A 27999-nucleotide genomic window follows, 5' to 3' on the forward strand; every position below is an offset into this window, starting at 1 on the left:
GATGCTTTACACCCAATGAGTCATGTGATGTTACCAGACATTTTAATAATTAACCAGTTTTAGGACCATTGCAATCAGTAAAAGACTCACACACACTTGTGTGTTGTCACGCGCTTTAATAACCTCCCTGCTTAACGTGCTTTCCCTGTGTCATGCTGATTCTTCATTTAACTGCAACTACAATTTAGGAAGTCTCTATTGAAAAATTCACTGATAATCTTGTTTACCAAGTTGTTTATTGGTCTGCCATTAGTTGCGAGCATGGTTAGGAGTATGTACAGAGGTGAAGTTCAAAGGTGATTTTGTGTTTTCTCTTGCTGTTTTGAGAAGTGTCTGAGGTTTGCATAACACATAACTTCTATTGGTTTGTCAAAACCTATTGATTATTCTTAATCTTAAGTAGTTTCATTTTTATCCTCCTGTGTAGACAGACTCACTCTTATTAGCAGCGATGATTTTTTCATTTTATGGGTGATTGAGTCTCTGGTGCCTAGAAAAAATTCTCCTACAAAAATAGTCCATCAACACAACTGACAGCAGCACAAAAGCTTTTTTTTGTTAAGCTGTAAAAGCTTGATTGCTCCTCCAGAGACGCTCTCAACCTTTAGTTAAATTTCTGCAGAGCGCAGACAATGAAAATTAATCTATACTCAATCTTACGTTGCTCTTTGGTTTTTGGAGCATGCACCCTGATCAGAATGGGACACAAAAAACAGCAAACGAGAAAGAAACAGCTTCACTAGTTAGCAGTTTGTCAGCCTGCAGCTTGTTTACAGTTCAGCAGCTTCAACCTTCAGCAGCCTCATTCAAATGCATGACTACCCAAATCTAATCAAATTGATTTTGATCCGATTGAATCTGACTTTTGTTCCACAAATGAGTCTCGGTTCAGAAGACAGTGAAGACGTGCTGAGGAGAAGTGGAAACATAACAGGAAAAGGGGTCTAATGAGACCACTCCCTCCCTTTCCTGAAACACATGCCCTTTGGTGGGCTGTCCCCCAACACTGCAAAAACTGCATGGTAAGACTTATGCAAGGCCTTCTCTTTTGTGAGAAACCCATCTGCACGACATGTTGAACTTTAAACATGTGAGTGTGGAGGAGTGTCTTTGTGCTGGTGCAAAGCTCGATGCTCAATGACTTTGCTAAATCTGTTGGATGTTCTCAGTGGCTCATTAGGAGAGCTGTAGTAGACTTTTTGAAGACACTGTTATCCAACTAAAGAACATCTGCCGAAAAAGAAAGAAATCAGCATTCGGGACATGACTATCAGTTCTTCTATTCTTTACACCAATCCAGTATAAGTGTCTTTTCTCTGCAGAGGGAATAAGCAACTTTTTCTTTCAGCTTAAAAGCTTCATGGATCAAAGTCCTTCACAGCCACATCCTGTAATTGTCAGTGGAGTGTGGGCGGACAGAGGAGAAAGCAGCAGTATTTGAGTCAAACGCGGCAGTAGCGGAGCAGAGGGTGAGAGGCGTCGGGTTGTCCGGTCAGCTGAGGTCGACTGAAGCCATCACTGTAAAGCATGTGTGCGGCAGCTCTGGAGGAGTACTGTGGGTCCATTTTTTGGGTGAGTTTAACAAACAGAAATAACTAAGAAGTAAAAAAGTAACTTTTAAGAATTGAGGAAAACTTGAAGAATTTAGGTAAATTGATTCACTGTGGCCTCCAGTGTTTTTAGCCTCTTGAGATTGAAAATCACTCAATAAGCTGATGCAAACACATATGTTTAGTAACCTACAAAGTAAATTGTCTGGAAAATAAGTTGAGAATTGCAAAAGATAGACACAATATCTTAAAACATCATGCCAGAAACCCGCTGATGTCATAGTGTAGCCAGATGTTTGAAGTCCTTTCTGTGCTTCTTTCTATGCTACTGTATGACAAGAGAGAAAATCTAACCTATTTGAGACAGATTAAAAGGCAGCATACATTGAAGACTTTGTCAGAAAGATTACACAATAATGAACAGCTGTTCATTGTTATCATTATAGAAGGTTGTGCTTCCTATTTTTCATAGGAAGCATGAAGTGGATTTTCCAAGAATACAGAAAAATAGATGATTAAGTTTTATACAGAATTTTATCATAAGCAGCATCAGCATTTCCTCCCCTTTACACATAGTAAATATGTGACAGGCCAGTAATCACTAGGACATGACGTAACCTGTGACTCGGCCACAGCTTTAATTCTGTGTTATTATAGATTTTTAAATAAAAACACTTGTTAAAGTACATTCAGATATGTGTCGCTTCAGTCACATGATGTTTGCTTCAATACAGTAATGCATTAGCCATTAAAAGAGTTATGTATCGCTGTTAGCCACCTTCAAAAAGAAAACACAAAATGGTAAGGATTGCTGCTTTTTTCACATAAGCTACCATGTTATACTTCTAGTTTGAACTGTTTGGTCTGACGATAGTTAAACTTCGAACCATTTCTAGACTTTTTCAAAAATAATTTTACACATTAAACGTTTTAATCTGTGATAAACGGAGTCTGTGTCTGTGATTTAATATTGGTGGGAGATTGATGAGATTTGCCAGCAGGATTTTGTGATGCATGTGTGTTTGTGTGTGTGTATGTGCCCTTCAGAATGCTTCATATCTAGAGCGACCAGACCCAGACATCCCAGTATGTGTGGAACAGACAGTTCTTGTCTGGATACCTCTGGGCTTCCTGTGGCTCTTTGCCCCGTGGCACCTGGTGCCTCTCTTTAGAAGGCCAAAAGTAAACACAAAGCACCTGTCCAAGCTTTACATCTGCAAACAGGTAAGAAATACTCTCTGATAAAGACATCCCATCAAAAACACAAATGCTTAATTTTATAACTCAGCTGCCTGTTTTTTGGTTTCAAATGTTTACACCACGCATCTGCAATCTGGACCTTAACATGGAAAAATTGTCTTTTCTGTCGACATTTTAAACACTTTTTTTCAGAATGTGAATGTAAGATAAGGTTCAGCAGTTAAAGTTTGTACATCATTTTGTACAAACACATGCAAGGAAAATTCTCCTATAAGGTTTGTGAGTTTATTATAAATGCATGTACTGTGTATGTGCTGTTCTTTCGTGGAAAGGCCAAGAGATCCACACCAGAAGAACAAAGAGATGTGTCATTCCTGCACTCTGGAATTTCAGCAGAAAGGCAGGCATCTGTTATCAGTTCTCCAAAACCTTGAAGGGAAGAACTCAGTTTGTTTTCCCATTGTTACGGATTCAAATATTGGGGATGGATACAAGAGGAAAAACCACAATAACAACACTGGTCCGGCCGGGTTGAGTCAAACGATGATTTTAATGATCACATGCGTGGGAGACGGACACCGTACGCAGACAGCATCAGATCTCAAAATGGTGGAGCATTGATCAAACTCTTATAGCCTCTAGTGGCCCCCACCTAATCATAAAAGCCTAAACATTCACATTCTTTCTCTCACACGGCGCCTAAGCTACGACCTTGGCTCCCTGTTTATCTGCTCCTGCTGAGATGGGGCAGAAAACCTCTCCAGTATGTTCTGTTCTCTTCTAATCAGACAAATAAGGCGATGACTTTCTGCGAACAGTATTTCTTATAACTCAGCAGTATAATGCATCATATAACAATATCATTCATTCACAATAAATCAGCAGTCTAATGTAATGCAAATCAGTTTAACAAATTCAATAGTTATCACCTTCTTGTAATTCAGGAGAATAATGCAAACTAAAACTACATAATAATTCACAATCTTTAATTAGGGGTCTAACATGGCATAAAATAATATTATAATCCCACAGTCCCCCTGTTGAGCTCTTTAGAATAAAGCTTCAAGCAATGTTTAATGCAATGCTTGTTATATGATTCTGATGTAACGATAATGCTGATGCTGAAATAACAGTAAAACACCCCCTTTTGTCCCGTTTATAAACTTCACACATAAACATTTATAAATGCCTCTTTTAAATTATATTTCCCCCTGTTTTTCCCTTACTGACCACAGCAGGGGAAGCTTTGTTTTGATTCAGCCATGAATCCAGCTCACCTGATTCATCACTGAGCCCCACCGTCACTGGTAACTGACAGAGTGGCGCTGCATACTTGTCCTTTAATGTCACTATTTCCAATCTGTTAATTAGAGTGCTTAAACATGAAGTAGACTACGTCCACAACAAGTCAATACAGCTGTAAATGTGGCCAATTATCAATCTATTACCAATCAATAATGAAAAATAGCTTTTATTTTATTTTATTTTAGTCAATCACTCACCCAGAGGATCTCCAATCCCAGAAAATTCCTTCTCCTTATTTAATGAGTCCGTCCTCCTTCCATGCCTTGGTAACTGGTCCACCCAGAGCCATATCATCTTGAAATATACATACAACAAGCCAAACCACACCTTGGTCACACCAACCCTTTTCCGCCCTGAAGATGTCCAACGCCATCTTAGTCTGGACCAAGGTTTTAATAGTTTTGCAATTTTCATTAGTTTTTATTTTTATTTAGTTTCGACTTCAGATTTTCAATTTTCTGTCAGTTGTAATTAGTTTTTACCAATTGTTTGCTAGTTTAGTTTAGTTTCTATTTTTTTGAAAATCCTTAGTTTCAGTTTAGTTTTGATTAGTTTCAGTTATATTTTTAGGTAAGCTAGGTTAGCCTTCTTGTGTGAGCTTTTCAAGTGCACTTTAAGGTTTGTGGGATTTTTTCCCTTTAGAAATGTCCCTCATAATTTGTGTCTTTCCACTACAAGACACTTGCTTTATCCAAAACACAGTCATATTCAAAGTAATCCCAAATTGGACTCTGGTGCTTTCTCCCGACTTTTCCTGACATGATTCTGTGCGTGGACGGAGCAGCAACACAGACGACTCGACTAACGTACTGGCCACCTGCTGGCATAATGAGACGGCAAGAAAAAATCTGGAAACTAAACTTCATTTTCACCCTTGACTATTGTATGACACGCACACATCAATGAAACTAAACACATTTTTGCTATAAATTCAGTTAATTTTAGTTAGTTTTGTGAACACTCATTACAGTTTTAGTTAGTTTTCCTTTTTTTAATTTTATTTTATTTTCGTTAACGAAAATGTTTTTTCACTTCTAGTTTTCGTTATTTCGTTAGTTTTCGTTAATGATAATAACCTTGCTCTGCACACTGGAATAAACATAATCAACATTTTACTGCGTGTTATTTCACCATCTTATCGATTCCAATGCTCCATCCTTATTTGGTTTGCGACATTATGTTTATCTAGAACTCCACTCTGTCTCTAAATGTTTGAAGAATTTTTCATGTTTGGGGTCAAATTTTGAGAATTTGACCATAAATGAAATTTATGGTGTCATCACCCCCTTCGGGGCTTACTTTTCCCAGTGTTGATGATATTCCTCCCTATTCTTTGCAAGTGCCCCCTTTTGGTGGCGAGAAACTGTTGGTGTGGTCAAGTGGGTGCTGTAAAAACAAAAGCTCAGGACAGAACAGTTATCAGTCATGTAGCCTACTTCATACAAAATTAGCATATATTTGATTTCATATTGATCCTCTGAGTGTAATGGTACATTTTAATTTGAATTTATCAAAGCTAAACACAATAATTTTTCTTTATTTTGGTTTTGTTCTTGTGCAGCACCACCTCCTATCACACGCCCCTGTCGGTTCTATCCTACTTTTAAATTGCTGACTATTTCAAGAAAGCACCTAAAAAACGGGGACCAGTGTTTATTATTACATATCTCCCTTTTGAATGTGACAAGCCTACCATTTCCCTGTTATCCATAGATATTAATAGAGTTTTTTGGCTTTTTTTCCCCCCCCTCTATAACAGTTAATTGACTTTTTACAGAGGCCCGCTATGGTTAATAATAACATGTTCAGTCATGAGTGAAATCAAAGCTTTTCTTCACTTTAGCATTTAACCTTCCCAACAATATAATGTGATATATTAATCGAAACACAGCTACTAAAACACAATATTCTTAATGCAAACATCAGTAACTCAAAATTAGCAACCAAAGGGTTAAGTCTGCAGTTCACACTCATGTGAAGCTACAGCCTCCCCCTTCAGTCCCTGTCATCCTTCTGTTCCTGTAAAAACAAAACAAAGCAAGACAAAACATCCACCCTTCTTTTACAGGCTGGGTGAATTGTTTGTGGACATTTACTAATCCTAAAGTCAGTACCGTTTTTTTCTCAGTAGCTCCGGCCTGATTTCAAGTCCTGTGTCTGGGACTCCAAGCCTGACTGATGGGTTCGATTATCAGCCAGCTCCTCCTGAGCCATGCTCAGTTTCTGCTCTGATGCCTTAAGCTCTTACTGAGGGCAGAAACCTCAGAGTCTTTTCCGTACAAGTCAGATTGAAGTCCATTGATGTTTCTCTTGCTTTGCTTCCACGGCCTTCTGCGGCTCTGCTGTTCGGCTCTTCTCAGAGGTCAGCTCCTGGCCGAGCCCCGACACCTGTGCCTGCAGCTTATTTTCTTCTTGTGCTTTTGTCCATTCTGAGGTGCCTCCTGACCTCAGTTACTTCTCCTGTCTCTGGCACGCCCTTTTTGCCGCCCGATCATCCGTGTTGGTCCGTCACTGTCCTGCACAGTTTTAATGCAGAGTTGTTAAGGTCAGAATTCTTTTGCTCGCCCTCACTTTTCATCTGGGCTTAATGGGCGTCTCGTCACAGCTCTGTCAGCTGAAGCTGTCTGGAAATCTCCCCCGTGTAGTGAAACAGGCCTTGGGTTTAACGCTCTCTGTCTCTGCTGCATGAGATCGTTTTCCTGCAGCAGTGTTGACATTTTCAGGTTGTTGTTGTGGGTCCAGCTGCTGTAGCATTTGGTCAGGGTCACATCAAAGATGGTAGAGGAGAGCAGGAGTCCAGGTCAGCCTCGGCTTTCCGGGCCGACAAAGCAGCCTGTAATAAAGCATAAAGAGAAAAAACAAAAACAAAACAAAAACAGACGAACAGGAAAATGATGTTGTGTTGGCTGTGTTATTCAGAGAGGGGAGAAACAACGGGGCCAGGCCCTGTGTCAGCCTTCTCTCCCCCTTTTTTTTGGTTTTTCTCACTATATAATCAACTCATAACCCACCAAGTTGACAGGACAACACAGGTACATGTTAAAATTCATAAGCTCATGTTTAAAAACCCAAAAAGGAATTTTCTTTCATTCAGTAATCACTTGTATTAATCAATCAGCAGAAAACATGTCACAATTTGAATCTTTTTACCACTAAATCTGTCGTGTCATCACTGGTTGGTCAGACCAGTGTCCCTTTTTTTTTTAAAGTTAAGTTGTTGTCCTGCAACCCAGAGAGTTTATTTGTTAGTAGTGGGTAAACTTTATCATTTAACAACAGGTGTATGTTAAGTATCGCTGCTTTAACTTTGCTGGAAAATCTTCACGTGTTCATGAATGTAAGCTGTTTCTTCATTGCGTGTGTGTGCGTTTGTAGGTGGGTTATTTTAACTTTTTTCTCAAACGAGGCATTTCTCTAACACGTGCCTTTCTTATATGTTTCTTTGGTTGTGTGTGTGTGTTTTTATTTTGTTTCCCAAAATTTGATTTCCCACCTTAAATAACAGCATTCCATGTCTTCAGCCAGGAGTTAGAGCTTGCTTGTGAGATTCAGGGACACATGGTGCCAATAACAATTCAGTCAAAAACTTGCCTGAAAATTTCCAGTGATGGTAACCAATAACTGGAGGAGAAGATGTCCTTTAAGCTTCTTTTCCGGGTGGGGACAAAGTGAGAGGTCAAGCTGTAAACTTTTGAGCCAAAGCTTGGCCTGTCTGTCGTCCCAATTCTGTTTATGCTTTTGCCGCTGTACTCAGGTTTCCAGGTTGAGAGAAATCCACCTGTATTAAAACACTAAAAAATTCGCTTAGTATTTCTTTTCTGAAAACATCCATTCGCTTCATCTGCCTAGATTTTACTCTCTCTCTCTCTTGGTGCACATTTCACACAGTCAGGCAGTTGCCTTTTATGGGCATGCAGAGTTCCTGTCTCACACACACAGCTACTCACTCCAGCAGCTGCAAAGCTGTCTTCACGTCCTCTCTCCACACTCTCCGCCACAATCCTCCATTAATTTGAATGTATAAAACCAGTAATAATTATCCCTAGAAACACACCCTCAAGAAAATTCACTGTATTCAGTCATTTATTCATACTCACTGTGACAAATGCAATTCATGTAAAGAAGATCCCCTATAGGTGAAATTTCAATTCGGCATGACCCTGAAATAAGCATGCCTTTTATCTAAGTAAAATGAAATTACTACACCACCTCTAGTGCTGAAATTCGTGCTTGATCAAACCTTTTTGGGTTTTTAAACATGAGCTTATGAATTTTAACATGTACCTGTGCTTGAGCAACCACTAGTTATTCTGGAGTGCCCCAAGCTCCACAGTTACCAACTGACTATCCCTCAAAGAGGACAAGGCCTAGGCGTCCCCGGCCTTGGCAAGCGTTACCTCTGAGCACTGCGCTTCTTAGCAGCCTCTAACTGCCGTCCTATAATAATTTATAACACTTTAAAACAAAAGTCAACCCCCCAAAACAAGGGTATGACTGAGGCAGGTGCAACCTAGTGGTCAATGGAGCCTCAAACTCACAAAATGACCAACTCAGGTCCAACCATAACCAATGGAGCCTCTAACTTACAAAATGACCAATTCCCTATCAAACTACTTGAGCCTCTAACTCAATTTCTTAGCAGCCTCTAACTGCTTTAACTGCTTAGCAGCCTCTAACTGCTTTAACTCATGAGATTTTTCATCAAAATCAAAACAGACATCTACCAGTAATTTCAGTGAGTAGACTTTAATTTTATCATGTCCAATTTGGCACACTTTGGAAATAGATTCAACAGGTAGTGCCTTACCTTCGTATAAGCCGGCTTATGCCCACTCACGTCAGACCACTGGCTCGTGCCTGTCCGTTCGACAACCTCGGACTGTCCAAACCTCCAACTTCCACCCCAATACCACAGGACGAGCCCCCAAACTGTTACGGATTCAAATATTGGGGATGGATACAAGAGGAAAAACCAAAATAACAACACTGGTCCGGCCGGGTTGAGTCAAACGATGATTTTAATGATCACACACGTGGAAGATGGACACCGTACGCAGACAGCATCAGATCTCAAAATGGTGGAGCATTGATCAAACTCTTATAGCCTCTAGTGGCCCCCACCTAATCATAAAAGCCTAAACATTCACATTCTTTCTCTCACACGGCGCCTAAGCTACGACCTTGGCTCCCTGTTTATCTGCTCCTGCTGAGATGGGGCAGAAAACCTCTCCAGTATGTTCTGTTCTCTTCTAATCAGACAAATAAGGCGATGACTTTCTGCGAACAGTATTTCTTATAACTCAGCAGTATAATGCATCATATAACAATATCATTCATTCACAATAAATCAGCAGTCTAATGTAATGCAAATCAGTTTAACAAATTCAATAGTTATCACCTTCTTGTAATTCAGGAGAATAATGCAAACTAAAACTACATAATAATTCACAATCTTTAATTAGGGGTCTAACATGGCATAAAATAATATTATAATCCCACACCATGAAAACATAAAAACACAGTACTGGTTAAAATCTATGAAAAGGCATTTTAAATAAAATAACATGATTTATTCTCATGTCTGGTCTGTGTTTTCTTCCTTCAGCTTGTGGCGTCTCTGTTGTTCCTGACGGCCATAGCACACCTGGGAGTCACACTAGGAGAAGATTTTGGTCCAAACAGTGACCAATCTTCAGAAAATGCTGCTGCATACTACGCAAATCCAGTTTTATTTGCAGTCACATGGGTAAATAGAGCAACCTTTATATTTATTTATTTAAATTTGAAAGGATTTGTTTTTATGTTCTGATGTGTCTTCTTTGTTAGATCCTTGTCCTGCTTTGCCATGAAGGATTAAGACGGGAAGGAGCAATAGACTCTGCCTCTATTTTCCTCTTCTGGTTGCTCCTTGTATTGTGTGACATCTTTCCTTTCCAGACCCTCCTTCGAGAGGCTCTCAGACTGGTATGAGTGAAGACATGTAATCAAGTTGGATTAAAGTAGAAGACAAATAGTAGATTTACTCAGACATGGTGCAATAACTTGATATGATTGACTTTTAGCTCTCCATGTGTTGCATAACACACCATTTTCATCTTCGGGACCCTTTAAAGTTTTTCTTTCTCTCATTTTTGGCAATTAGGGCGAGGTCCGTGATGTCCCACGTTTCAGCCTTTTCTACATTTCTTTTGGGCTTGAACTGATTTCATTAGTTCTTTCTACTGTGGCTGATATTCCCCCAGAAGCTAAAGACTTTATAAAAAAGGTACCCTTTATTTGTTATTCATTTTTGTTTGTTTGTTTTCAGAGGATTAAGTTCATAAGCATATATTAACGTCCTAAGACCTGAACTCTTTCATGGCACACATTTTCAGTCGTTCTTTGCTATTTGGGCTGATTGGGACCTGATGAATGTAAAAACAAAGAATTACCAGATTTTTTTTTACTTGGTTTCTGAGAGCAAAATTTAGTATTTTGGTCTAGACAACCCAAAATGTGATGTCCACATATGTGGAAGCCAGGCCCTAGGGGGTTAAATATGATATGATATGATATTGCGCTTTTTTTTAATCCACAGAATCCTGAAGCAGGTGCAGCATTTTTGAGCAGAATCACATTCAACTGGTTAAACAGGTAACATTAAGGTCACTATAGTCGGAATCTTAACAAGCACCTACATATGTGCTCCATGTCTTCAAAGTTCTCATTGTTTTTACAGTATGGTCTTAAAAGGCTACAAACAACCTCTGGTTCAGGAGGACATGTGGGATCTGAATGAGAGTGATAGCACTGCTTTCATCAATGAGCGTTTCCAGCATTTCATGAAGCCTGAGTTGGATGCAGCTAGGGTCCGCTTCCAGAACAAGATGAAAAACAAATCAGCTAAAACCAGAGACAGTGCCCAGGAAGACCCACAGCAAAATGGGCTTTCCAGTGGTCTGGGGAAAGGAGTCAGTCAGGATGTACTAATGATGGTGAGAGCATTTCATCAAAATCACTTCCACTCACATGTACACTATATTGAGCTACAGTCCAAACACATTTCATTAACACCACTAATCAACATCACTATGTTTTTTTTCTGAATAAATCTCATCAACTGTGCTTAAACAATCTGTTCCTTTAGGAGGAAAGGGGGAAGAAGGAAGATGAAAAGAAGAAAAAGAAAAAGGACAAAAACAAGGAGGAAGAGAACTATCCCAATTCATGGCTCATTGCCACCCTTTACAAGACCTTTAAATGGATTCTGATCGAATCTGCCTTCTTCAAACTTGTGCAAGATGTGCTAACCTTTGTCAGTCCTCAGCTCCTTAAGTGAGTAAAGTATTGCAAAATATTACAGAATCAAAAGTACAGAAACACATAAGAACAGTGTTGCTTCTGTTGCCCATGTAAACATTTTTAAAAATCCATTTAGCTGTCCTTGAAGGTTTTTAAAATCAACATTGTCAAAGCCTTTGGGTTAACTATTCACTATTTATTGATCAGTTTAAACAACTGATAACAGGAGTGCCTGAATGGAAAGAGAAAATTGCTAAATAAGTGTTAAAAAGGAAGCAGGAAAAAAGTGAAGGACACATAGTAGAAAGTGTTGAGATGCTATATCCATACGTTTTCTTTTTTTCCCCTAGATTGATGATCTCCTTCACTCAGGACAAATCCAGATATGCCTGGGAGGGCTATTTGTATGCAGTGTTGCTGATGGTGGTGGCTCTGCTGCAGTCTCTGACCCTGCAACAGTATTTCCAGCGCTGCTTTGTGTTGGGCATGAGGGTTCGCACTGCACTTATGGCTGCTGTGTACAAAAAGGTAAAACAAACGGGATTGATAGAATGACTTTTGTTTGACTTTGGTGTAAAAAAAATCAAAGACTACGTAATATAAATTACTTTAACATATCAGAAGTCATAAATTACCAGTCATTGCTTTCTGCTTAAGTTAATTGTCAGATGCTTTAGTTAAAAATCGCTTTCATCAGCACGAGTACATACTTATCACTTACAGAATAAATCTGTCTGCTCTGCCAGTAATACTTTCACTAATGATCTGATTGATTAACTCTACGAGTTCAAAAATCATTTTTGGCAACAACCCTCACCTTAATTGTGACGAATTATGATGCAATTAGAATATATATTTAATATATATATTTATATTTTATTACATTTTTCTTGCAATTCTTATATACCAGGAAATGAAGAAAATACTCATTCTAACATTGCCAAAAACTTCATGTACCTGCCACTTTTTGGCTGATATGCTTTTTTTAATTCCTTTTCTAAGGCATTAGTGGTGTCCAATGACACTCGTAAGGAGTCAACAGTAGGGGAAACGGTGAACCTGATGTCAGCAGATGCCCAGCGCTTCAATGATGTGACCAACTTTATCCACCTGCTGTGGTCCTGCCCTCTGCAGATCATCATATCCATTGTTTTCCTGTGGCTGGAGTTAGGGCCTTCTGTGTTGGCAGGACTGGGAGTCATGGTGTTAATGGTTCCAATCAATGGATTTCTGGCAACCAAGGCCAGAAAACTCCAGGTTAGCAGAGCTGCCAAATCATTTCTGTGTACAATCAATAGGTGTCTGAACAATGACACACATTTTTGTAGGTTTGACTTTCAGGTTTAAGTCAAGAGGCTTAACAAAATTATTGCATGCATTACAAGAATCTTTTTTTCAGTCCCCATTTTTTTAGAGGCCCAAAGTAAGTATAGTAGTATCAAAATGATACTCCAATAAGCAGAGCTCATTGGAAGGAACTCAACATGATTCATTGATATATAGGATTTCATTAAGCTATTCAGCGATTAGAATCTGAGAGTCCATCACAGAAGAACGGAAACCCAGTGGTAATAGGAATTAGGGCAGGACCCACGGGGGTCTAGAAGCTGTTGGTAGAGATGAAGATGGAGGCTTGGATGGAACCCAAGTAATAGAGGTGTTGAAAGATGATTGGACTAGACCAGTGATGTCAGCAATGAGCTGGACAGTGTGAGAAAGTAGAAGTGATGTAAAGCTTTGATTAGCCACCAAACACCTGGGAAGCAGATAGACGTGTGACTAAAAATGTTCCTTAATAAACTTCCATATGAACTTCATTTGTTTTTCCTTGGGTAGGAAAAAAACGTCACTTAGAGTCTACCGTTAAGAGGGTTTACAAAAAACGGCAAATCAAATGAAGAAGTAGAGAAACAGAAATCAGCCAAACATGATGGAGACAATGGCATAGGCATGCATAGCTGCCAGTGGGACTGGATTGCTACTGTTTATCGATGATGTGACTGGTCATGAAAGTAGCGTGATGAACTGTTAGGTATACAGGGCTATTCTAAGTGCTAAATGCTCAGAAACCGAATGACTGACACTGGTTCAGTTCAAATGGGTAATAATCCAAAGCATATCAATAATTTCTAAAGACAAAGTAATGGGATATTCTTCAATGGCTGAGTTAGTCAACTGCTGTCAGCCCTATAGAACATGCTATTCACCTACTGAAGGCAGAAAGAGTCACAAACAGTGAGAAACTGAAGATGGCTCAGGCGTGGCCTGGCAGACAATCTCAAGGGCGGAAATAAAGCATTTGGTGATGTCCATGGGTTATAGACTTTGGCGTCCGTGGACTAAAGAAATGATTGTCCATTTATTTAAAACAGTCCTTATATTTGAAATTGTGTTTACTTTGAGTTACAATAAATATCAATGGCTTTAATTTCCAAACACTTAATGATTAATTTGTTTAATGTTTAATCAAGGCTGAAAGTCTGCATTATTAATGTTAATTTTCTGTATTGCTTGTTTAAAGAGCTACATTGTGTCTCTTTTCAGGTAGAGAACATGAAGTTTAAAGATGAGAGAATGAAAATCATGAATGAACTTCTAAACGGGGTCAAGGTGAGCTCCCTTATTCAGTGTATCTATGGTGTATGTAGATGCCTTCCTTACATGTAAGGCTTTGATGCTTCATGAAACTGCATTCAGTAACTTGGACCATAAGTGCTTCCTTCTGCCTCACTGCCTCCTCACTGTCTTTTTCTTTTGTCTCCCACCAGATTCTGAAGCTGTATGCTTGGGAGCCATCCTTCCAGAAGCAGGTGGAAGACATTAGAGGGGAAGAACTAAAAGTCATGAAGAAGTTTGCCTACCTGACAGCCGTGTCTACCTTTATCTTCACCTCTGCTCCAGCTCTGGTGAGTTCTGTGAAGGGATGTCATTGTAGAGACTAGATTCCAATGGTAAACAACCTTTTTTCTTAAACTGACTGTACTTGCAGGTTTCTCTGGCCACGTTTGCAGTATTTGTTAGTGTGAGCAAGGATAATGTGTTAACTGCTGAGAAAGCTTTTACTTCCATCTCTCTCTTCAACATCCTCCGATTTCCTCTTGCCATGCTGCCCATGCTCATTGCTTCCATTGTGCAAGTAAGTGAACAGAACTAGATGAGACACATGTATCAAGCCTGTGATAACATCAAACTTAACCTGTTCTTTGAATTTTCAGACAGCAGTGTCTAAGAAGCGCCTGGAGAAGTTTCTGGCAGGGGAAGACATCGACAGTGACATTGTGCGCCAAGACCCCAGTTTCAGTATGTTCACCATTAGAATTTGCACTTGTTCTACAGCTGAAGATTGAAGCTTAGTCACAGTTTTTATGTGTGCGGATCATCTGTTAAGCTCTGTCTTGGTCTGTGTTCATTTTTTAGATACTGCTGTGAGCGTATGTGATGGTTCCTTTGCTTGGGAAAAAGATGCAAAGCCTCTGCTGAAAGAGTATGTCTGTGTTGGTCATCAAAAAGTTACTAGTTAACTTAATTAACTGTGAGATGTTGCTTCAGGCACTTTTTAAAAGTTTTTCCTGTCTGGCTAAATTTAAACTCAGGATATGTTTAAAAGTTCACACAAATTTTCGTTTTCAACATATGAAACATCATCTGTGTCCTAGTTTAAATTAAATGTAGGGTTTAAATGATTTGCAAATCACTGCGTGCTTTTTTTATCCAAATGGTACACTATGTTCCACACATTTATGAAACACAGTTGTATTTTTCCTACTGTTTTTACAGTAATGACCATATTTATTATGTGTGTCCAGTGTGAATTTGGACATTGAGCCTGGTCGGTTGGTTGCCGTAGTGGGAGCTGTTGGGTCAGGAAAGTCGTCTCTTATGTCAGCCCTCCTTGGAGAGATGCACAGTACCAAAGGTTTTATCAACATTATGGTAATGGCTTTTTTTTCCCGTTTGTATCTGACAGTGTGCATTAAAAAAAAAATCTTTTATTTCAATTATTTTCTTTAGTGTATCAAATGAAGAGCCTTTTCTTATTTCTCCTCAAAACTGATTTCATCGGGAGATTATTATTGTTTATTTAAAGTTTTTATTTGTTTTTTAAATGTAAAGAACATTATTCTTGATCAATGATTTTCTGGGTTTATTTGATGAGTAAAAGTATGGAATTGCCATAAACAGAAGTCAGTAAAGTCAACTGGAAACAGAATACAATAAAGAGCAAAAGACTTTATTGAAGAGAGCAAAGATATTAAAAAAAAAAAAAAAGGCAGAACATACATTATTAAAATGTACAGACCCTAAGATTTCAATGAAACTTGTGTTCTAAACCATCAGTTCTTAGGGTGTTTTTAAATCTTTAAAAGGTTGAGAAATGTAATAACAGTTCCTTGTATGTCTCCTTCTTACACAAGTATCTTTAGTTCAGGTATTATTTCCTCCTAGCCAGTGTAACATTTGTTCTGGATGAAAAACTGCATGAATGCCAAAATTTCTATGGCAAAATAAAAGGTTGGTTAGACATCAGCAAATGAGTTTCACTGTATTTCTTTCCAGGGTTCTCTTGCTTTTGTGCCACAGCAAGCCTGGATTCAAAATGCCACTTTGAAGGATAATATCTTGTTTGGATCTCCACATGAGGAAGAGAGGTTCAAAAAAGTTATACAGGCCTGTGCTCTTGCCCCAGACCTTGAGCTGCTGCCTGGAGGAGACCTCACTGAGATTGGAGAGAAGGTGAGTTGCACTTTGAATTATTCAAGTTTTAGGTTACACAAATATTTTTATCTTTATAAAGATTATGTATATGGTTTTTATTGTTTGTAAAATATTTATTGGTGATATTTTCAGAAATAAAAAAAAATCACATTTACAATGTAGATGTCTGAAAAACTCATGTATCAAATATGATGCACTTGGCATTACAGGGTTAATGCTATATTGAAATGTTGTTCTTGTGCTGAAGGAAAAGCTTCTTTGCATTTAAAAGAAGCTCTGTGTGGGTTTTTTTTTAACCTATTTTTGCCTCTGCTTTTCTTTTCCCCTCCTTTCTTCTCTTCTCAGGGTATCAACCTCTCAGGGGGTCAGAAGCAACGTGTGAGTTTAGCCAGAGCGACCTACAGTCAGGCTGATATCTATCTATTAGATGACCCTTTGTCTGCCGTGGACTCTCACGTAGGAAAGCATCTCTTTGAAAAGGTTATTGGACCCAATGGAATACTTAAAAACAAGGTTTGTGCTTGACTGCTTGTATTGTGATCAACATTAAATATTTCACTTTAAAATAGCTATTATTTGGAAACCGGGCATGTAGTTTGTAATGGAAAAAACTTTTTAACCAAAAGTTGCTGTGTTCGTTCCTTTGGTTTGTTCCTATATAAAATTTTGTTTTGTAGGCTCACCAGTCAACTCTGTCTGTGAAGGTTCTCAGTCAACCAGGTCATCGTAGTCTAAGGAGCTTGGAAAGAAAAGTGTCTGGACTTCTTTCACCTCTCATCCAAGAAACTTCTCCAGGTTCATCCCAAAGACAAAACTCCAAAACACTGTAAAACTTAACAATGTAGTACATGCTGTACAGTGTAGCGAGGAATGCCCAGACCTCTACATTGGAGAAACCAAACAGCCACTTCATAAACGCATGGCACAGCATAGAAGCGCCACCTCCACGGGACAAGACTCAGCAGTCCATCTGCATCTAAAGGACAAAGGTCACTCTTTTTAGGATGCCAATGTTCACATTTTGGACAGAGAGGACAGATGGTTTGAAAGAGGAGTGAAAGAAGCCATTTATGTCCACTGTGAACGGCCATCTTTGAACCAAGGCGGTGGTTTACGACACCAACTTTCTGCCTTCTATAATCCAGCTCTGAGACCCTTCCCAGATGCCTTAATGCCCATTCATATCCTGGGCCATTTGACCTCAGGAAATCACATGATAGGGTGGGGCGAGGTTTTACAGCCTGTTTATCCGAAACCTTGGCTGATAGTGACCTAAACCCGTTTTTATGCCTTGGCTCATGTGTTTAGGTAGAGGATCATCAAGGGGTCCTTTGTCCCACTTTGGAGGGAAACTCCCACAGGGCTTAAATCTGGGACTCTCCACCATTTGACCCTAGAACTGAAGAAGCTTCTCGGATGAGAGGTGAAACGTCTTCAAGCAACTTAAAGAAGTCCAGACGTTTTTCTTTCCAAGCTCCTTAGACTATGATAGAAAATATCACAAAAGTTTGATAACTTTTTAAATGATTTTAAATGATTAAACCAACTGTTGTGAATTCACTCTATGAACTGCAATTTGTTTTCTTTCAGTTTTAAAATAGTGTATTTGTGAATTTTTTTTAACATATGCACTATTTTATAATTTTTCTAAAATACCATTTGATAAAAAAGTTTGGATGTTTTGTTAAATTTTTTAAAATATTGTTGGGTGTATATTTAATTCTTCTAATAATTGTCGAGTGAAACTAAACTTAAACTGATTCAACTGAATTTAGGTATATTTATTCTTATATTAATAACTATCTCATTCAACATATTTATTAATGCCTACTTTAAATTTAATTAATATGCTTTATTACTACTTCTGTGACACCTTCTTTATCTGATAGCCGATACAATACAGTACATATGAATATTTTTATTTATTTGGCTTAAGTAATTTGTGATTTCAAACTTCAGTCTCATATATCTCTGACCATACAGACTCGTATCCTGGTGACTCATGGCATAAGCTTCCTGCCATACGTGGATGAAATAGTGGTTTTGGAGAATGGAGTCATTTCTGAAGTTGGATCCTATGAAAACCTTCGTGCCAGTGGAGGAGCTTTTTCTAAGTTTCTCGACACATATGCCACTGAGCAGAACAATCAGAGAAATTCAGAAACAAGTGATTGCAACCTTTTCTTAGTATATTAGCAACATAATCTGCACACATTGCTTGTTTTGTTAGTTTTACAACCAAAATCTATGCTAAAATTATACATCACAAATATGAATTAATTAATTACATTTCTTTTCTCATCTTTTAAGGATACTTTGTGTTGATGTTGTTCACATATTGACCCAAATACCATAAATTACTGCCACATATGTAAAACACCATGTATATTGTTAATTTAGGTGAGGGCCAGGACGCAGAAGACTTTGAGCTCATCCCAGGTGGAGACGATGCCCAACCTGACGGTGCTTTGGAGGACACTGTATCACTTACACTTAAGCGAGAAAACAGCATCCGCCGCAGCCAGCGCAATGGCAGGTTCGAGCTTGTTAAAGTTGCAGATTAAACCAGGGAAACAGCTTGTCTCAAATAGCACCTTTAGCAGAATGTGCAACACATATGGACAATATATAATAATTTAATCATGTTTTACCAGATCATTTTTCTCACCTTTTTTAGTGTCAGATTAAGAAGAAATACTTCCATTAAAAAATCTGCAAATGCTGATGAACCAAAGAAAGGCCAGAAGCTTATAGAGAAGGAAACTATGGAAACAGGACAGGTAACACAATGTTTTTCTACAAATAGCACAAGATTACAACAAATGATTGCCTGTTTCCTGAGTGCCGTCTCGCGCTGATTTCCAGGTGAAGCTTGCAGTGTTCCTGCAGTACCTGCGAGCCATGGGCTGGGGATATTCTGCCATGGTTTTCGTGATTTACTTCATCCAAAACGCTGCTTTCATCGGTCAGAATTTGTGGCTGAGTGACTGGACCAGTGATTCTGTGGAGTACTACAACATGACATACCCTTCCTGGAAGAGGGACACAAGGGTGGGAGTGTTCGGAGCTCTTGGAGTGGCTCAGGGTAACTGAACACTGAATCCTTTTCTATTTGCAAATATTTTCATGTTAATTAAGTTCAAGGAACTGTATGTCTTGGAGAAAGAAAAATTCCCCACCGTAAAATTTGGGATCATTATTAAATTATTAAATCATTATTATCATGGTTTAGATACAACCTAAACATCCAGTTTTGTATATTTTTACATGTGCTCTAGTTTTTATCAGGAGGTCATATTTAAGAACTAGATGGGTATAAATGAGTAAATTTGAGTAAATATTTTGAGAAATTTCTTTGCAGACTTATAGTGATCAAGAGTTTTTGGGGCTCATGCTGTCATGTGTCAGTCTGTGGCTGGCAGAGAGCGGACCCGAATTGCAGATACAGAGACAGGACTAATCTCTGAACAGTTTTATTACCGGGAACTCAGGGAGAAAAATACAAAACTACCAAAGCACAAGCTAAACGTGAATCAGACACTTACTGGTTACAAACAACCAGAGCATGCACATAGGGAAAGCTAGTTGATGTGACAAAGACCAGAGGGAGACTCAGACAATAAGTACACAGCAAGGAATCAAGGCTGAGAGGAATCTAAGTGACCGAAGACAGTAAGCAAAACTTAACATAGTGCAAAAGAGACAAGGGACCATTAAAATAAGACAGGAAATATTGCCTGACAGCAAAATATTATAAACTAAGAACATAAACAGGTATACACTATGACCTTGACAAAAACCTGTGAACTATACACAGACCAAACCAAAACACAGACAAGGACAGAAGATGAGATTGAGATAGTTACAGAACTAAGGACTAAGAATATAAATAACAAAACTTGGGAGCTCAAGGGAAATAAGATTAAACTCAAAAGAGAGAAAACATTAGGACAAGAACATAAAAACTTCACAAAACAGAAATACAATTCAAAGCCAAAACCATCAAACTTAAAGCACATGGCCCAAAAATCTAGGATCCTAACACATGCGTAGACAGCCATATTAATTACTACTCTTTCTTTCTTGCACATAGGTCTTCCCATCAGTCAAACATATAACATGTGACTTCTCACGGGAAGAAGTCCCGTGAGATGAACGAAGCTCAACCACTCAAATTTTGTTATATTTGATTTTCCCACATACTGATTCTTAATTCTTAAAAACCCATGACAGTTAGCTTATCATCAGTCTATGGACAATGCAAAGCTTTCAGTAATGTAAGTAATAAGGCAATCAAATCATAGAGTATTAAAGCTGTGAGTCATTTGGGTATTCAATTTTAAATCCTGTGGTCTTGTTGCCCCTATCAAAGACCGTTTTCTTCCTACAGCCATGCTATGATCAGATCAAGTTGCCATGACAACTGCCCCCAGCTTCATTTCTTGATCTCCAATGGCTTCTTCTCAAGATATATGATATGTTATTAAGTGGGCTATACAGACCGTATGTCTGTTCATTTTCTCATTTAATAATCTAACTCATATAAAGGCTTCAACTTATCTCAGTAACTGTGATACACACAGAGGATGCCACACCTGAGATTCAGTTTCTCACTAACAGCTGTGTTATTTGAACAGAAAATAAAATAAACTAAATGTCCGGAGGCCTGGCCGAAAGAAACAAAGATGTGGAAGCAACACAATGGGGCGAGAGACCTGGAATTTCCGTCTCTAAACTACTCATAGTATAAGAAACTAGAGGAAAATAGGAAAGATGCTAAAAAGCTGCTTGGGCTGGGCGAAGGATAGCAAGAGCCTTTTCCTCTAAATAGAAGCTCAGTGGCAGACGCATCTGTGAAAGTAGGAGTAAGTACATAAGTGAAAAAGGTGAGAGAAGAGCACAGAGGACGAGAGAAGAAAGAGGAAGCAAACACAAGGGAACAGCACGTAACACATAATTTCTATAGCATGTTCTTGTTCTTTCTTTATTTGCACTTTAACAGTATTTTTTATACTGCGTAAAGATTTTCTTTCTGTTTGACTGGATATTAAAATAATAAAGAAACATTGTGTCCAGTCGATATGCAACTCATTTTATAACAATTTAAATAGTTAATCTGTTTCTCAATAATATCTTATGCTTATGCTTATCTTATACTGTACAATCGTATGCTTACCTTATGCTTGTAGATATACTTGGGTTTTTCCAGTAGACAGTTATTGGGATATTCTGGACTTAAAATATTATTCAATGATGTGTATAAAATTTGCAAATTGCAAATTGTGGTAGAACTTGAAGGCTTGCAGTTCTTCAAGTACTTAAATCATAAAATATCTCATTTCAAATTCAGTGATGTTAAAACCATAAAAGAAAAAGCTAAATTGATGTAGCCCTATTCAACATTTCAGAATAATGCTTGTGCTAACATGGGGCCTAATTTTAGGAACTTTAAGTATTTAGCTAACAGGTAATTAGTGTAAAGAGGGTTTAGAGTGGGTGTCTGTGAGTGTGTGTGTTTGTTTGTTTTTTGTTCAGAATAAAAGAGAACACAACTACAGTAATTATTCCCTGAATTATTAAATGCAGGGGTATATTTTCAGCAGTAACTAGTGGATCGTGTTTTAAGATGTACAAAGGTAACTGTCTCTGCATAAGACAGACAGACTCGGGTGTACATTGAAATTTTGTACCTCGTCATTTTATTTGTCCCTTTTTTACAAGCTAAACTTTGTCATTAGGAATATTTGATTTTTCAAACTTGGCCCAATCCAGTTAACTTTAGACAGTTAGAATTTGTACAAGTAATTGTTGCAAATGGCATAAAAAGCACACTTGAGTCTTATGTTTAATGTTCCATTCAAAGTGGATTTTTCTTTGTGAAGAGTATAGAATAATTTAGAAACCCTCCTACCTTTACTGCAGGTCTCTTAGTGTTCGTCGGCACACTGCTCCTAGCAAATGCTTCTGTCGATGCATCTCGTATCCTGCATTCAAAACTGCTTAACAACATCCTGCGAGTTCCCATGGTTTTCTTTGACACCACACCTATTGGAAGAGTGGTCAACCGCTTTGCAAAGGTAGCATTTGTATTTCACTTTTTAATCATTCCTTTTCTAGATTTCATTATTTTCTCATCCTGTGGCTTTTATGTTTACAAGTACAAGATGCAATTATTTTTTAATTCCATTTTTCAAAATTAATAGAAGTGGAATGTTCCCCAGTTCTGCTTAAACCTTTGCATACAGTCCTTCCCAAATGCCTCCTCAAGTATACAAGAATGTACCCTGGTCTGTCTGGAATTGGTACAGGTGTTAGTAGAAACTAGAGTAAAAAAAAAATCAGGATTAGATTATTTTAATGTATTCTGAGTAGCTTGAAAGCAGTGTTATGAGTCATAGTTCAGTTTATATAACAGGGTTTATATCTAACCCGTCTAACAAAAACCAAAGGTCTTGTGTTCTTATCTTGTTTTACCCACCCGCTATGATCGCCATGATGCAGCTCCAGTTGTAAAAACACTTTCATGCTGTGAAAACTTATTTTAAACTCTTTTACAAAACCTTTGCTTTTAGGACGTCATCCTCTCATCTAGCTCTAGAACCTTCTCTCTTCCAGTGTGCTGAGTAGTCTTTGACCAGTTTGATCTTACTATATTCTATTTATCAACAAAAAATTTAATTAGCTTTTGATATATATTTATATACCAACTTTGCCTCAAATTTCAAAGTACACAAAAAAGTTGGTGGATAAACCATTAAAAAAACACAAAAAACACCTCCTTTTATTGACATTTGCACCAAGTTCCTCATTTCAGCAGGTATTGTGTTTTGTTGTGTTATTTAACACTTTTTTTGCTCTTATAATTTCACCATTTTTAATATTACTTTTGATTTTTTTTACATGCACTTTATTGATAAAAATGTACTTGACTTGTGTTTTAATAAATACTAACTTTCCAACTATTATCCTAAAGGATATTTTTACTATAGATGAGGCCATTCCTAATTCCGTCCGCTCCTGGCTCCTCTGTTTTCTGGGTGTACTGGGGACGCTATTTGTCATCTGCCTGGCAACCCCTTTCTTTGCCATAGTCATCATTCCTTTGGCAGTGATCTACTTCTTTGTACAGGTAAGCCGAAAGAAGAAGAAGATTTGCCTAACTAACTAAGAATAGGAAACTAATGTTGTTTTGTCTTTCTCTCTACACCCAGCGCATTTATGTCGCCACTTCAAGACAGCTGCGGCGACTGGACTCTGTGTCTCGCTCACCGATATACTCTCACTTTGGTGAGACGGTGTCCGGCCTGTCAGTGATAAGAGCCTACAGGCATCAAGAAAGGTTTCTTAAACACAATGAAGTAACTATAGATGAAAACCTCAAAAGCGTCTACCCGTGGATTGTGTCTAACAGGTCAGATATTCAACGGTGTACCTGCAAACACAGAGAAGCATGTGATGTAAATTGCTCATAAAACTGACCCTAACATTTCACTGTTAGACATTTCACTCACTTGTTTACTCAACAGATGGCTGGCCATACGTCTGGAGTTTGTTGGAAACCTGGTGGTGTTTTTTTCTGCTCTGTTTGCTGTCATTTCCAGAGATTCTATTGACAGTGGCCTGGTTGGCTTGTCTATATCATATGCCCTTAATGTGAGCCATTAAAACACTCATACCTTTATCATTATTTCATCACTGTTTATGTATTTGGTAATACTAAAATCCAGCAATAATTTAAACACTGACGTCTATTCTACACTGTTCTGCAGGTAACCCAGACCCTCAACTGGTTGGTTAGGATGACCTCAGAGCTGGAGACCAATATTGTAGCTGTGGAGAGAGTGAGTGAATATACTGAGCTTGAGAATGAGGTATGTAGAAGATTTTTAATGACAATTCTCTTTATTAGATGAAACTCTACTGTTATCTTAATAAGGCATGAATTTCAAGATTCCTTCAGGTTGTTAGTTGATTGTAAGCACCACAATGCAACGGGGATAAAAACATAATAATAATAATAATACAATTTAGTACAATATCGTACACGTACACTGGGCTTTAGCTGCTGATCTTGAGTAGTGACACATTGTTACCTTCGCCAAAGAGGTTATGTGTTTTTGTAGCATTTACATGCTTGCCGTTCTGTCTGTAAACATGACAGCTGGGAAGTTTTGACTGAATTTTGATTAAACTTTGTTGTTTGAGTTTACAGTGGGATCATGTTAACAATCCACTCAAATATGGCTTACGGCCACCAGGGTCTTCAAGGACAACTCAATGATTTATTGGTTGAAAATGGACAAAAAGCCTTAGAATCTTTGGTGTATATGGTCAACATATAATACTACCATATAAACACCACAGCTACTGCCATTGATTGTGCTGACAACATTTAGATATATAGGGAATGAATAATGGGGACTCTAAATATCAAGTTACTCTGGATCTCTTCTTCAAGGTCAGACTTATATAACATGCCATATATATTTAAATAAACTATGTTAGAAATTTGACTTTGTTTGTATTGGCAACATTTGTTTTATTATGACATTCTTATGTACATTACAATAACAGGTTATAAGTGTTTAAATACGTAGCAATTCAAATACAACTATAATGTTGAAATTTTGTTGCTTAATGTATGTTTATGTAGGTTTTGATATTACTATAATATCTTTGTATATGTGAGTGCTTCAATTTAAGAAAAGATATATTCTAGTGGTTATCTTAGCTAGTCTTGATAACGTCTGCATAATAATGCAGACGTTATCAAGACTAGCTAAGATTCATTTATTCTGTTTGTGTTTGTTGTTACAGGCTGACTGGGTAACTGACACTCGGCCCCCACAGCAGTGGCCAGAGGCAGGAAGAGTGAAATTTGAGAACTACAAAGTGCGTTACAGACCCGAATTGGATTTAGTGCTGCATGGAATCACTTGTGACATCGACAGCACTGAGAAGGTACGTGTTTGTGTGTGTGTGTATCTGAAAGAGAGACAAAGTGAAAGAGAGAGAGCATGCATGTATAAAGTTCATGCAGGATTTATTAATATGTTAATGATTTACAGAGTAACCTCGTAGATCAAATAGATCAAGATATAGAAAACAATATCTAATATGTTTTTCACACGAGATACAGATTCAAATACTATAAAAATTCTTGTTTTTTGCATGGAGGTTGCTTAAATTATAGCTTGGTTTTTTTCCTCTATCACTAGCTTCTAAAATAATAGCGGTTTCTCAAGTGTAGCTTACAGATGGTAGACTTTAAGTTTATTTTTAGTTGAGTTTAGAAAAAGAATAATTTGTATTTTAATGTAACTTTGTCCTATAAAGCACTGACATTCTGTACTTTAGTTTTTTTTGATGTTTTACAGTCCAGTCTGTTAATTATTTACTCAAAAAAAAAAAAAAGCCACAGAACAAACAGTAATGACAATAATTGATTTTAAACAAACAGTAAAAAATAATGTAAACTGTCAGCTTGTGTCTTTAGTTGTACATCACTCTATACTATAAACAACTGTGATATCAAAATATGTAACTAGCCTATCTTTAGGATAAAATGTCAAATGACATACTGATAATGTGAAGTGGACACAATGTGAACACCCTGAATACAGTGAAGTCAAAGTACACATTAGAAAAGACAGTCTGTATTGCAACAACATATAAAAGAACAAGATATAGCTCCTTATGTTGTGGAATTATCTACAGTCAGCATTGTTTAATGCCTTTTCTTTACCTGTTGTGACAACAGTTTATGAAAACTTTTTTCAAATATGTGCCAGCTGTTATTTTGATCTTATGTGTTTTCTCTCACTGCATTCAGATCGGTATTGTCGGTCGCACAGGAGCTGGGAAATCAAGTCTTACCAACTGCCTGTTTAGAATTATTGAAGCTGCTGAAGGTTACATCCGCATTGATGATGTAGATATCTCTAAAATAGGCCTGCATGACCTGAGAAACAGACTCACGATTATACCACAGGTATACACATCAATATAGACAATAACCTTGTCAAAGAATTAAGTATATTATTAAAAAAATACACTGACATTTTTAATCCCATGTGCACAGGATCCCGTTTTGTTCTCGGGGTCACTGAGGATGAACCTGGATCCATTTGACAAGTTCAGCGATGAGGAGATTTGGAGAGCGCTGGAGCTCTCTCATCTAAAGAGCTATGTATCAGGGCTGCAGGAAGGGTTACAGCATGAAGTGGCAGAGGGAGGAGAAAACCTCAGGTGGGTAATAAAATTAACAATACGGCCTCTGTGGTCATTTGAAAATGATGATGACTTCAAACTCAAACCTAGGGAATGTTGGCACATAAGCTGCAAAATTCTTTAGATGTATACCTTTTCCACACTTCATTAGTCTAAACCTAATGCAATTTTCAAAAAAACATGCATGCATAAACTTTCATATACACATGAGTTCCTTGTGTGCTTTTTGCATAAACCCTCTTGAGATATCAATACTTTAATACAATCTTTCCAGTGTTGGGCAGAGGCAGCTGCTGTGTCTGGCCCGAGCACTCCTGAGAAAGTCACGTATCCTAATTCTGGATGAAGCCACGGCAGCTGTTGACCTGGAGACAGACAACCTGATTCAGAACACCATCCGCAAAGAGTTCTCAGACTGCACAGTGCTTACCATCGCCCACCGCCTGCACAGTATCATGGACAGCTCTAGGTGAGTTATACCTTTTCCCTTAACATTTTTGGATGAAATTTTTGGAATTCATGACAATGTTTTTTCTCAGTGGGCTACTATTAAATCCTGTGCTTCTTTCCAACAGGGTAATGGTGCTTGATGCTGGAAAAGTAGTGGAATTTGATTCGCCGAGCAACCTGCTTGAAAAGGAAGGTCATTTCTACGCCATGGCAAAAGATGCTGGGATAACATTAGAAAGCAACACAAATTTATAATGTCTACTTATACTGTTTTTTTAGGGAAGATTTACGGCCACAATTTTCTGTGTATGTGTTTTATTTGTAGGTTACATTGTGAAGACTGGATTTTACGTTTATGTAAAGAAACACTGACATATGTATTGTATTTATAGGGAAAAACATAGGGAAAACATATTGTATATGTAACACATTTTATGTGTGAAAAATAAAATTTATTTCTGAAATCATGCTTAACTGGTTTTAAATAAAAAAAACCACTCTTTTTTTGACACAATGTTATCAGTTTATGATTGTGCACTTATTTGTATTTTTATATGACAGCAACATGCAAACATCTTGCCTGTGTAAGATCAGGTTCCCACAAACGTGTATATCCAGGAACTAAAAAAATCAAATAATGAAATCAATTAATACTGATCAGGCCTCTGCATCCATTTACATCCATCTATTAAAACTGGCTTTGGAATGGATAAAACAGGCTAATATTAGGCTTCGGGAATGGTCTTCCCAACCCTAACCTCAACCTTACTGAAAATTTGTGGATTACACTTAAAACCGGGTCTATTCTAGGAAACTCACCCATTTAAACTCTACCAATTCTGTCCAGAAGATGGTCAAATATCCAGCCATAATTACTCCAGAATCTTGTTGACAGCAACCAAAAATGTCACCCTGAGGTGTAACTTACAATATTTGACCAAATATTAGTAGACATGTACTCGGTATGTGTGCTGTACAATCATTCCATCCTGGAAAACGATGACTTCAAAGAAATCATTAAAAGACAAAAAGTGTGTTAGGGGAAAAGTCTTACATAACTGAGACTTATGAGACTGAAGAATTAAGGTAAATTCAAACGAACATATCAGACTAGTAACATACAAAGTAATTTGTCTGGAAGGTATGTTGAGAATGACAGCAAACAGACATAATAGCAGCTCATAATACCATGTCAGGGACATGTTGATGTTGAAGTTGGTATTGAAGTTTGTGGTGTTTTTTTTTTTTTTTTTGAAAGATTACAATG

General features: G+C 37.8%; 1 protein-coding gene across 2 annotated transcripts; it reads left to right on the forward strand.

Annotated features, from left to right (window-relative positions):
• The first annotated feature begins 1067 nt into the window (after window positions 1–1067).
• Window positions 1068–27196, forward strand: abcc2 (ATP binding cassette subfamily C member 2). Of its 2 annotated transcripts, XM_026191141.2 has the most exons (32): window positions 1111–1572; window positions 2598–2774; window positions 9661–9801; window positions 9882–10019; window positions 10198–10320; window positions 10633–10688; window positions 10774–11029; window positions 11182–11369; window positions 11687–11864; window positions 12339–12593; window positions 13881–13946; window positions 14105–14242; window positions 14326–14472; window positions 14552–14636; window positions 14754–14820; window positions 15143–15269; window positions 15894–16070; window positions 16398–16565; window positions 18036–18219; window positions 18453–18588; window positions 18730–18832; window positions 18918–19137; window positions 21975–22129; window positions 23026–23181; window positions 23264–23463; window positions 23579–23705; window positions 23822–23923; window positions 24870–25013; window positions 25885–26043; window positions 26134–26300; window positions 26557–26751; window positions 26858–27196. In XM_026191141.2, the coding sequence occupies exons 1-32, from the start codon at window positions 1528–1530 to the stop codon at window positions 26985–26987; spliced, it is 4710 nt and encodes a 1569-aa protein (XP_026046926.2). In that variant the 5' UTR covers window positions 1111–1527; the 3' UTR covers window positions 26988–27196. The 2 variants fall into 2 exon arrangements, with proteins under 2 accessions (XP_080144243.1, XP_026046926.2); XM_080288117.1 differs by lacking the exons at window positions 24870–25013; window positions 25885–26043; window positions 26134–26300; window positions 26557–26751; window positions 26858–27196 and adding an exon at window positions 24265–24477 and having other exon boundaries at window positions 1068–1572.
• Window positions 27197–27999: the final 803 nt, after the last annotated feature.

This window comes from Astatotilapia calliptera, chromosome 13 (genome assembly GCF_964374335.1).
Source record: "Astatotilapia calliptera chromosome 13, fAstCal68.1, whole genome shotgun sequence".
Lineage (NCBI taxonomy): Eukaryota > Metazoa > Chordata > Actinopteri > Cichliformes > Cichlidae > Astatotilapia > Astatotilapia calliptera.

What these genes read in the sequence shown, in the direction of transcription:
- abcc2 (XM_026191141.2), top strand. Translation starts at nt 1,528, where the DNA reads ATGTGTGCGGCAGCTCTGGAGGAGTACTGTGGGTCCATTTTTTGG. An exon ending in CTAAAGACTTTATAAAAAAG is followed by an intron (nt 10,321 to 10,632) that starts GTACCCTTTATT and finishes TTTAATCCACAG; the next exon opens with AATCCTGAAGCAGGTGCAGC. An exon ending in GTCAGGATGTACTAATGATG is followed by an intron (nt 11,030 to 11,181) that starts GTGAGAGCATTT and finishes CTGTTCCTTTAG; the next exon opens with GAGGAAAGGGGGAAGAAGGA.